This window comes from Indicator indicator, chromosome 3 (genome assembly GCF_027791375.1).
Source record: "Indicator indicator isolate 239-I01 chromosome 3, UM_Iind_1.1, whole genome shotgun sequence".
In the NCBI taxonomy this organism is placed as follows: Eukaryota; Metazoa; Chordata; class Aves; order Piciformes; family Indicatoridae; genus Indicator; species Indicator indicator.
In genome coordinates this window covers 41,982,211-41,994,611 of record NC_072012.1, presented here as the reverse complement: position 1 = coordinate 41,994,611, position 12,401 = coordinate 41,982,211, and the positions used below count along the sequence as shown (strand labels likewise).

The window sequence follows — 12,401 nt, the reverse complement described above, 5'->3', positions numbered from 1 at the left end:
CTAAGTGTGGGCATTGAACCCAATCACCTGAGGCATCCATTCGACCACCAAATCAGCCAGCTCTGTCCCTTAACTTCAAGTCAGGACCTCTACTTTCTTGATCTAAATTTGAATCAACTGTGAATCTCAAAGAAGGAAAGCTATAATTTTACATAGAAGGGAAATTATCATATAGGCGAAGTGCCCATTGCTTTATTTAATGCTTAAAAACTTACTGTTCCTGTGGAATCACTGCTTTCCAAATGCTTTGTGTTAGATGTCTGACATAAACCAGCAACAGTGATTAATTTATCAGTGATTAATTTCTCTGTTATTATTTAAGAGAAAATTTATAATTAGACCTAACAATGCAAGAGAGGTTGGGGTCTGCTGTGCCGTATTTTAAATGTTCACAATTACCTCCTTCAGTACTTCATCAGTTTTGTTCTTGCATAAGCAACTGATTTTACCATCATCCAAATTTTGCTCTACAATGTTTATTTACAGCTCTCCTCAAAAGAAAAGTTACAACATTTCTAAGTGCAAAAAATAAATAATTTCTCTTCAAGTTTAGGCATTTGCACTTACACACTAATGTAAGATTAATATTTCTAGCATAAATTGAAAGGTCACCTATAAATCGTGCAAGTAGCTAAGTGTGCAAAGAACTATAAACAGGACAGTAAAGTTCCTTCCCTGGAAAGAAAATGCCAAAGAGCAAGCCAATCTTAAAAAACTTCACACGACATTTGAAACTGAACAAAGTTTGTCCAGTACTAAAACGAGGGGAAACAAAATGAAGAATGCATGAACATCAAAAAATGTGAAAGCTTTTCAAATTACTTTGTCTTTATGTCTTCTTCTTTCCTGTTTCCTTACTTGAATTCATGAAGTAGCACTTTGTTAGAGTGGCATATTTTGGATGTATGGACAAAGCTGTGAGGAGCAAAGCTGTGAAGAACAATTGAAAAAAGAAACTAAACAGGTGGAAAAGACTGTTCTGATATTGAATTCTGCAACTGTAAAAAAGTAAGTTAATATCTGTACAGCATAGTTAAAACTCATTATGTTTTCTGCAAGATGCATTCTACTGAAGATTGATGAAAAGACTGAGAACGGAAGATCCTGTAATCCATGTGTACTCAAGGGCAAAGCTTAACGCTTTGGTTAATACTGCTTGCAATATAAAGTGGTATAGATCTATTTCTGTGTACTAAATAAAGTATAAATAAAGGATTTATTGAATTTCTATAGCCAAGAAAATAGATGTGCAGCCAGATTCTGAAACATGCTAAGATGTCATTGTAGTTGTGAATTCTTAGGGTGGCTATGTGTATGAATGCGCACACATATGCACATGTATATAGAGATTTTATACGTATTAGGCCTTTTAACGAGCATTCTGCTACTTCAGTCGAAATCTGATACAGGTGGCAAGTTATTTTAAGTTAATATGGAATACATAGCTGTAATCTTCCCCCTTTACAAGTACTTGTTCTTAACCAATAGATTAAATACTACTTTTTCAGTAAGATTAGGGAAAATGGAAATTTGCATTCAAATACCATATACTTCCCTCATCTTTACTCAAGAAGGATATACCACATTAAAGATTATGCTGAAAAAGAAAATTAATGCAATTACACCACACTCATCTTAGGGGATCAATCTGCTAAAGCACTTACATAGCTAAAGTCCAGACTTCTTAGCATTAAAAATAAAAATCAGAAATGTTTAAACTATAGCTTTTGATTCTACACACACATTCAATACAACATTCTCACTAAAATCAACATGACCACTCATCTACATAAAAGAGAGAAGGCAAATGGTGAAAAGGCAACTTAATTTATCTTCACCAATGTTGTAAGTCCCACAATGCAGGCAACCTCCTGAAAACTAAGTATTATCTATGAGGGATATTCAGTAATTTAAGAGGAAAAGATATCTCAGGTAAACAGAACTGCACCTGCTAAAACCTAATTTCTTAAATATGATGTGATCATCTTTTAGGGAAAAAATATCAAAAGCTTGTAGCATGCACTTGAGACCTGATATGCTCCACCGAATGTCCTAGATACAAAAATAACATACCATGCATTAGTGAAACAGACATATAAAATGTCTGTACATTCAACTTTGTATACTCTTTTGCTTTTATTTTTGTTACTATTACCTAACACAGGGAAGACAGTTCCAAATCAGTCTAATGGCAACAGTGTTTCAAACTGTGGACCTGATTGAGGAAGCCATCCCAATACACCTTGGTAAAGCTAAAAAATATGGTCTATGCATTTTTTAAAACTGATTTTAAAATGATTGTTACTTAACTGCAATGAAATCACACCAAGCAGGAAACACAAATGTTGCTGTCTTCGGATGCTGTTGGTCAAGTTACTGAGCAGGATAACCAACTCATTTTTCAGGATAAAAGATACCTGGGGGATTCATATCAGAGACTGAAGGAGAGAACTGTCTCAAATGTCTTGATACTCTACTTTGAGGGACAGACCATAAAAACCAGGACCACTTCACAACAAGGTGACTTGATTAAATCAGCAAACACTCAATATTTATAGGTATTTCAAATAAATCAGTCACCTCAAATTGCTTGATGAAAATAGTACAAGCAAGTTTGATTTTCCTGAAGTCACTTACAGTCAACAAGCTGATAACAGACATACATAAATATCGGAACAGCCCCAAACCCTTATCTAAAATTAAGTCAAAATATGCACGTATGACTTGCTGAAATTTGTTATTTTGGGTATTAATAATATTAGAAATATTTGCACAATTTAATTGGTTTTACATGTTTGTTTTGGTTTTTTCTTAATTGCATTATGTATCCTTAAAGAGAGCTAAATCTTCCTTGAGGACGTAGAATCAAAAAACTACAGTTCAAGTCTGGTCTACAGTACTCAGTGTTCACTTCTAACTGGAGCTTCAGATCACTTCATTAAGATATATCTGCTCTTGTCTATAAGATGTTTCTTGCCTGTCTGAAGCAGATGATAATATACAAGGGGCACTTTACATTCATGTTCCCTGAAATGCCAGATATGGAATAAAACATAAGGAAATGGCATGAAGCTGCATCAGGGGAAGTTCAGATTTGGCATCAGGAAAAGGTTCTTCACTGAGAGAGCAGTCACTATGAACAGTCTAGCCAGACATGTGGTTATGGCAGCGAGACTATGAGAGTTCAAGGAGTGTCTGGAAGATAATCACATGGTTTAGCTTTGGAAGTCCTGCAAGGAGCAGGGAGTTGGACTCCATGATCCTTAGGGTTCCCTTCCAACTTCAGATAGTCTATGAACCACATATCCCTCCCAGAGCACAATAGAAGCTTGTGTAATCTAGGTTACGCTATCTTGCGGACATGCCGTGTATCAAAATTTGCAGAGTATCTTTAGAACATTCCACAGCAGTAGAATTTGTTCTGATAATACAGACATAGAAAAATTCATGAATAACAAGCAGAGCACATAACATGCTTTATCACAGTGTATGTTTTACCTTTGATACACAACAGGTTTTGATATATAAGGATACAGTGCTACTGCAGAGGATGAAATAAAAAGATTAAATTCTGAACCTTTTAAATATAAACTCCAACCACATTCATCTTCCAGTGGCTGATGACAAAAGGCCTTATTTGAGATCTGAGGGCCCTCACATTGTATTTGCTCATCTTCTGATTCAGGGTAGTGTGAGAGCATTGATCATACAAAGCAGTTGAAAAATAACATGTTCTTTGATATCTTCCAATATTATATGTCACTTCACTTCCTCAAAAAGCAATGATAACTGTTGGTCATTCCATGCAGAAGCTATTTGGCAATACTATACTCCCATCTGGGTGTAATATTTCTTTAAGTAATTCTTTTATTTGACAACTTCTCGGCAAGTACTGCCAATTACAACGCTTAACATTTCCACCTACTTTCTTGTCCTGTTTTCCTAGGCTCAGATTGTTTAAAAGCATAGGTAAGTTCTGACCTTAAATTATTTTCAGTTAACATTACTCTCTTGTAGAAGAATATATTCCTCAAAGCTACATAAACCCCACGTGATCTTTTACTTCATTCCCATCATCAGAAACAAATAAGCTTTGTTTAGAAACATTGTAAATCAACATCAAAAAGTTAGTCATAACTATTTTAAGCTTGCTTTAGCTGAAGACACTAAACAGATATATGTCTATCTTTAGGACCTATCTATTTTTATTCCAACTTCATATAGCCCCTACAGACAAAGAAACTTAGAAGATAGTTCACTGCAGGTGTTATTATTATTAGGGTCGGTTGAGTGAAACGGTGATTATTTCTGGCATTTACAAAGGACTAGCTCATCTCTAAGATTAAACGCCTTTAGTCTGGTTCCTGGTTGTGTTCTCATCAATTACTGGTCTTACAGATTGTTCAATATAATCTACAAATTACAGAGCACTTATTTTATTATACTTTCCAATATAGGCACAACAGCAATTAATATTTCGGTCTTTCTACCCCTATACAACATATTCAAAAATTAAAACCCTCTTATCAGTTGACAGCCACACCTTATATGCAAATATATATTCATATTTGGTGATTCAATTAAAATTACCAAATAAATATTGCACCCTTCTGAACGATCAAGGGTAGCAACTTAGGGCAGCCCAGACTGGTATATTATAGCCTTTGTACACTGACCTAAAAGAACCAAAGAGTGAAGGTATTTCAAGACCTGTAAATGCACCTTATTTCCTAAATTAACAACAACAACAACAAAATCAATAATTAATTTATTCAAGTTTTAAAATTTTGGAACTGCGTGACTACATATGGACATTGTTCACTCAACAAAAGAACTAGCAGGAAAGTTGCTAACTGATTTGGAAAATTCTCTTCCGATTTGCATATCTGTCATGTAATTTAATTTCACCTGTGATTTTCTGCACATTTTAATAAACCAAATGCAGTATCAACATCACAGAAGTACAACAGCATTCATTCTTGACCTTCACACCTGGGTTGTAAGAAAAATATTTGGGCAGTATGACTATGATCTTGGTATTTCCCAGTGCTGTCAAAAGTGTTCTGACTGCATTGCTCAGTTACATATAGCCAGAACATTAAAGAACATGTCACCTAGATTTATTTATATTGACTGACAGGTTAGCCATTTAAGTTAAAAATCAAAACAGTTTAATATTCAATAAAGACACTTCTCAGAGAGACACTGATTCTGTCACTGCATACTGCTGGGACATCATATCTTCTGAATACAAGCTATCTCACTTTCAACAGCAGAACTGTGCAAATTGTCCAGAGAGACAGGTGAGGTTGGTTTTCTTCACCTTTCTCTCTGTACATGAGTACAGATTAAGCAATACTGAGGACAAAGTGGAACAACTGTGTTGCTGAAAGCAAATTAGGACTCCTGTTTAAAGGCACAGCATCCAAGTTTTGTTCTTGCACAACTGCAACTATAAAAATAAGAAAGGCAAGAACAGTTTTGTACCTGTATTTCTACTCTCGTTAGGCCAGCCAGAATTGCTTGATTAAGTACATTCATGATTAATAGATGCCTTCAAAATTAAATTTTCTTTCAGAATTAGTAAGCTCTTGAAAATTCAAGATTATGATAATTATTCTACTCTAGCACATACAAACCAAATGAAAAATTTATTCAAAATTTAGGTAAATTGATGAGGAAAAAAAATCAAGGGTCAGAGAGAAAAAATATATATCACTTACCTCCCATTTTAAAGAAATCTTGGCCTAAATATTTCACATTTTTCTTTAGAAATCAATTTTTTTATTCAACTAAATGCACCAAAATTATTTCAAATCAGCTAATCAAATTCTTCCTACAGCTCCCCATGCTCAGTTTCCACAACATGCTGCAATAGCCTAAGTGGCACTCCACAGGTACCACCAAGAGCCTTAACAAAAAGACTGATTCAGCCAAAATTAATGGACTGCATTTTAATTTTAAAACTTCAGTGTAGACATTACATTGATGACTATGTAAGTATTCTGTATATACCTACAAATTGTCCATTTATGTAGACTTTTCACTAAAATATAACTAACTCCTAAATCAATGTTTGACTTCCTATTTTCAGGCACAAGTCTGATTTTGAGCTGATCACATGATTTTTTTAGTTTAATATTCTCTCATTCTGCATAATCAATTAACAGAATAAAACTGCATCTACACATTTCCATTGCAAGCATTCTCCTAGTAGAATTTAAAACAGAACATTCTGTACTTCTTCATAAACTGTTGGTGAAATGCTACACCATTCTACATGCAGTGAGACAATTCTAACACAGAACTTCAGCCACAAGGTCTTAGAAGTCAAAAATCAGCAACTTGCACCTCATTTGAAAGAAAAAGAAGCCAATTCTCAATTCTATCCTTGGAACACTGACATAGTGTTCCTTGTTTCTCATTATATGAAACCATTAAAACAGTTTAGGATATTATACCAAGTATTACTGAGGTGCAGGTCCGTAACATCTCATCATGCTCTCAGTAAAGTCAAGTGAAATCTTCCATTAATTTTCAATCTAGATTCTACTCATGTATATCCAGCGATGGATGAAAAAATGTGGAAAACTCTGAGAAGACCACAAAGTAAAATACTATTAAAGCTAAGCACTTCGGTACCAAGGTTATCACCAATGACGGGCACTGCGGTATTTCCAAGTAGGGCTATACATGCCTGTTCACTGAGATTTATGAATTTTCATTGCAACCAGAATTAAAATGCTCATACACTCTTGGTGGGGAAATTCTTTAAATACACTCCTCGAGGGGAAATCCTTTAAGGCTAAACTTTTACTATCTATCATTCACTGGGAAGAATTTTTTATCCACTTAAATTTTTGCTTATTCTCTTCAGTGGCTGAATTTTACAATTAAACAGCCAATAAAATTCTCATAGGGAAAAAAGGAGAATATTTTCTTCATCTTCCAAGAAATGGAAGTCCCTCTAAACTCAGCAGAACTTCAGAAGAGAGGTATATCACAGACACATCTGGAAGAATTCAAAATACTGTATTTCTGTAGTTTTCATAATTAATGTCTTACAAATCAAGAACAGATTAAGAATCTAACTCATCATTCTGTTAAGTGATGACTGGTACCAAAATTCATTGGCTAGCAGGGCTGGAAAGCAATACCTGCTGCTTTCTGGTTTAATCCTGACTAGCTTCAGCTCACAGACAGTGTCTTGAATCTTTATTTGATCGTCTAAAAAACCTTGTATTAGAAGACAAGCATTTCAACATAGGACTCTATCAAAACAGACAGAGGCTCTTAAAGCTCTTCTCTGAAAATAAAGGCTTCCACCTTTCCTATTAAAGTTTGAGATTTCTCAACTTGTTCCACATTGAGCACCCCCTGTATCATTTGTACACCAGAACTGGACAGTATGAATGGTTTCTCTAATGTATTACTGTATACAGTACATCTCTCTACTGCTACTCAGTATTCCCTATTCAAACATGTAAAAAATATGTTTGTTTCTTTAGCCACCAAACACACTCCTTGTGATAGTCCACCGTAACAGCCTAATTCTTTTCCAAGTTGATGCTTTAAAAAATACAAAGAACATCTATATTCTCAACTGCTCACAAATTGCTACAGCAACAGATGAAAAAAACACAGCAGGGAAATTCTGTGCAAAAAGACAGATAAAAGCTGATGAAACTGATTGCTAAGGATGTTAGCCATTATTAACCACTACTACTCACTGCCATTCCTTGGCAGATGACACTTAAAGGCAAGAAACGTGGTCTCACCTTCTAGACCATGGAAAGTCAACATGTGTAAGAGGTAGCAAAGTAAAGAGTATGAAAGCATGTGTAATGCCATTATCTAAGTAACTGAAAAACATCTCTGGCTAAGAGAGCTACAAATGAACAGAACTACGGGGAAAGCAGGACTCAAAGTGGCCTTAAAGACAAGAAATTATACCTCAATATGGGAAGGAAATTACAGGGATATTCACACAAAAGTCACACACAAGAACTGACAGTCTTCATCACCTCTTTTCTAAGAAAACTGTTCCAAGATCAGTATCTTTCAGTAAAAAAAAGACCTGTGCCTTAGTGACATAGTAAACCCAGAAAAACTTGGTAATGTTCTCAAGAATATCACTGCAGCAACAAAGGCATTAAATAACATCAACACCGGTTTGTTCTGCAAATTGTACAGCGGCTAAAAAATTGATGAACATTAAGAGCTCTTCAATTTCTGAGAGCAGATGCGGGAAGACACTGATTGAGTTCAAATTTGTCTGCACCTGTAACAACTAGTATTTTTTGCCTTTCTAAATGAACGGTTACAAATCTCCACAAGCAAAAAAACAAAAACCAAAAACAACCTCATTTGCCACGCATCACTAGAATTTCAAAACACTGAGAAGTAATCATATCAGCTCCTAACATTCTAACATATGTAGAATGAAATACAGTATTTCTTCTCTTCCCAAACAGAATTCTAGGATAACACTGCAAAAAAGAAATATAATTCAAGTTTCATAGAATGCAGTGTGGCTTTTATACTGAATTAACTAATAAAAGTAGTCAACTCTATTGCAAACAAGTGTTAATAATTTAAAACAAATGAGGTTCTTGATCAGAAAAGCTTAGGTTTGATGTTTATTTAATACATGTTTAGAAAAATAAATCAAAATATTAAGGAATCCTCAATCTTTCCTATCTTAAGAGTTTCATAAATTAACATTTCATAAAATAATGCAAAAAAACCCATCAGGACAAACTAGCCCAATATCTTGTCCCTATCTGCCCAGTGAAGCAATATATTTTAACCTATACTATCCCCAAGCTACCAATAAAGCATATTCTACAGCTTGCTAAATTGCCTGCTCAAATGTTTCTTGATTCTATAAATTATTTTCCAATATCTAACTCTAAAAACTTTGCACTTCAACTCAGTTTCACAGTATGACAGTATATCGGAGGTTGGAAGGGACCTCAAGAGATCATCAGGTCCAACCTCCCTGCCAGAACAGGAGTTCATTTTTTCAGTTTCATTCAGTTTCTTACAGTTTCATTTCTTTCTCTCTGCAGTGCACATGAAGAACTAATGAAGAGGATCGGTGCCTTCTTTATGGATACTACAAGACGTGCCCCTCTTTGTCTTTAGTTAATTTCCCCTTAGAGGAAACCCCAACGCTTTATACTTTCCGTGTATAGCTTTTTGTTCTCTACACTCTAAATTCTGAAGACCATGAACAAGACCTTCAGTATAAATCAGCAACTTTAAAAGGGCTGTATATTAGTGCTTCAAAACGAACAAGCTGATATGGCATTACTCTCATTTTTTCAGCATTATTTACTGTTGAATGAGTGAAAATTGTGATTCTGAATCATGACTTAGAGCACTTTAACTGTTCTGTTTCCTTACTGATGCTCTCAAAAGGCCAAAAAAGTATTGACAAAATACCGCTGAAAAATGGTATCTGGACTAAACGTATCCCTTAATTTATGAAGTTAAAGGCACAGCTGTAAGTATTAAACTTACAAAAATACATGCATACACATTTCTATAGGTAGATTTCATAGTTCACGAGTAAAAGTTAATAGAATTTGGCATAGCTTGTTCAGTTGTAAAACACTTAAAAGTGTCAGAATCACAGCTAGATATATTTTTTAATATATTTTTCAATTAACTGATTTTTTCATGTTAAAATACGGAACTTATGGAAAAAATAAGAGCACAGTAAACTTACTGCTATAGTCACCATGTAAACTTGTCATAAAGTCACTTTAACTTCCAACAATATTAGCTGTTTGAGACTCATTTTAATACTTGGGAAGTTCCCAACAGAAACATTAAAAAATAATTGCTGAGATTATAAGCCTGAGCCCCCTTTTACTACAACTGGCCATTTCCAACACTGCAATGTGAATTGATTTCCTTTCTCTAGCTGATAATACTTTTTCAGTTTAAGAGCAGTCTGTTCATATGCCAAAACTGAACATATATTCAGCAGTATTTGAATAATGCATCAGAATGTATGCTTCTGACACATGCTGCAGTATCAACTCTGTTAAATATAGTCTTTTATAGAACTGGAACAGTGAGTGATGACAGCTGAAATGGGGTGGGCAAGTTCTACTTTTGTGTATTCATACTTAATTTTCAGTAACTCAATGCTTCAGTCTTTGTCTTTGGGTGACAGGAAGAGATGAAGAGGTTGAGTGGTGGAAAAAGTATTGGTTTCCTTTTTTTCTCCCCCTCTCCTAAAAAAAGTAAATCCTGTTTCCTAGCCTCAGAGAACTACAACTACAAAAGCTTGATTACCAAATAAACGCTAGAAAATGGTGTTTATCTAACTTAATTCTTTTCAACTAAGGATTTTTCTGTTGACAATCCGTACGGCAATCAACGAAATATTTTCTGACACACCAAGAAAATACATCTTCTTAAATGTTTATTCTGTAACCGCTATTATAAAGGCTCGTTTGCACCATCGGAAGCTGTTTTTTTTTTAGGCAGTTAACCCGTTTATAGCCCAAGTAAAATGTAAACTTGAGGTTTATAACAGCCGCGGACAGGCGTCAGGGTAGCCCACTCAGCGTTCAGCTTTGATTTCTGACAACTTGAAGGTGACGCCAGGGCCGATTCCTCCTTTCAGCGTGGGTAATGGAAGAAGCGCCTAGTAACGGAGCTCTTCTCTCCCGCTACAATCCCTGCTTCAGTACTTCTCCCCACCATGGACAAACAAGCCCTTCGCGGGCTCCGGGTCCCTCACCGTCCGGGGCCGCGCCCCGCCAGTCACGCCGCTCCCTCCCCTCCCCCGCAGCTTTCCGTCCTGCAAGGAGCTGACCTCGGTGCCTGCCCCCGCCGGGCGCCTCAGCGGCGCGGCCCTGCCAGCCACCAGAAGCCCAGGCCAAGTTGAGGGCCCGCCGCACTGAGGTGGCCGGTCCGCTTCTGACAGTGGCTGAGGGACCTGAGCAGCGGGAAGGAGGGGAATAAGGCTGCTCTGCTCTACCCGCCTTCCTCCCTCTTTCTCTCTCCCGTCAGTCCCCAGCGCACGCGAGGGGCCGAGCGGCCCCCGACAGCAAGCGAAGGGAGGCTGAAGGAAAGGAGGTCGGTCTCTCCGCCAGCCAAGCGGCACCGGGGGCGGAGGGTGCTGCCCGCGCCGATCATCCCGGGTCCCCCCGCCCCTCCCTCACCAGGTGTCGCCCTTGCGGAGGGCGGTTTTCAGCAGCGCCGCGACGTCCGTGCGCTGAGTCTCCAGATCCGCCGCGCCTCCCTCCGCCATCTTCTCCCCCCGGCAGCAGCGGCGGCAACGGCAGCAGGGGCAGAAGCGAACCGCGCTGCATGCTGGGAGTGACGCGACCGGGAGACGCCCTCGCCCCCCTCCCTTCCCAGAATCCGCAGGGCGGGGACGGAGGGGAAATTGGCAAGGCAGAGGAATGTTCGTGCGACGCCGTCTGGCGGCCCGGAGGTCTTTTGTCTCCCCATCAGTAATAGGCGTGCATGCGCGCGGTGCCGGCTGGGGAGCGACGGGGAGGCCGCCTCCTCCTCTACCGCGGAAGGGCTCTCCTTCTCCAAGCGATACTAGCGGCGCAGCGCAAGGCCGTGGGACGGTGTCCCGACACGGTCCGGTGCCCGCAGTAGCTCAGGCACGCGCTGCGCGTCCTGCCCGGGCGGTGGCCTCCTGCCTCGGGTGGGCGCTGCGGGGTTACTTCAGGTGGCCTGACAGGGCCGCTTTGAGGTCAGCGCTGCCGGTGAGGCACAACGTGCCAACCTCTGAACCCCGTAGGCGGACCCGTGTGGCCGGCGGGTGCCAGGCTGGTGCAGGTCTCCGGACTGGTGGCTGCCTGCCTTGGCTGGGAGCCCTCGGCATGCTCTGCCTTCCCGTCCCGGCCTAGGTCACGGCCTCTGAGACCGTGGTTTGGCGTGTGTCAGAAAGAGGAGATCTTATTTATAGAATAAGGAACTGTCTCCTTCGTGACATTCCCTTCAGTGTTTTAATTAAAGAGTGTGCATAATTAGATGCTGTATGATTTGCCAGCAAAGGAGTGTTTTGGATTCTGTTCTATTCTACGGACTATTACATAGTCTGTATTATTGTGCAAATACTGTTGGGCATTGAAACAGACTGTGTGACTTACATTAACTTTCCCAGATCTTTGCAGAAACCAAAGGATAATTTGTTGTGTTTGTTTCAGTCACTCTTACTTTTGTACAAGCAGTGCAACCTGTCTCTTGGTATTTTACCAAAAAAAAAAAAAAAAAAAAAAAAGGTCATGTTAACAGGGTTTTCTCTGTCATCACACTTGCATTGTAGATTTAATAAAATCAACATTGTGCAGAAATTTTGGGCTGTGGTGCTGTTTACAATCACCTGAAAGCAAAGTTTGTTCTTGTGGATCTAGCTGATGTAT

The 12,401-nt window shown here is 38.5% G+C and overlaps 1 protein-coding gene across 2 annotated transcripts in view; it reads right to left on the bottom strand.

Moving 5' to 3' along the window:
- Positions 1–11,272, bottom strand: part of USP15 (ubiquitin specific peptidase 15) — a 65,236-nt gene extending 53,964 nt beyond the window's left edge. For both annotated transcript variants that reach the window (XM_054399729.1, XM_054399730.1), the window contains exon 1: positions 11,184–11,272. In XM_054399729.1, coding sequence (XP_054255704.1) covers positions 11,184–11,272 — 89 coding nt within the window. The remainder of the gene's footprint in view (positions 1–11,183) is intronic.
- Between the last annotated feature and the right edge of the window lie 1,129 nt (positions 11,273–12,401).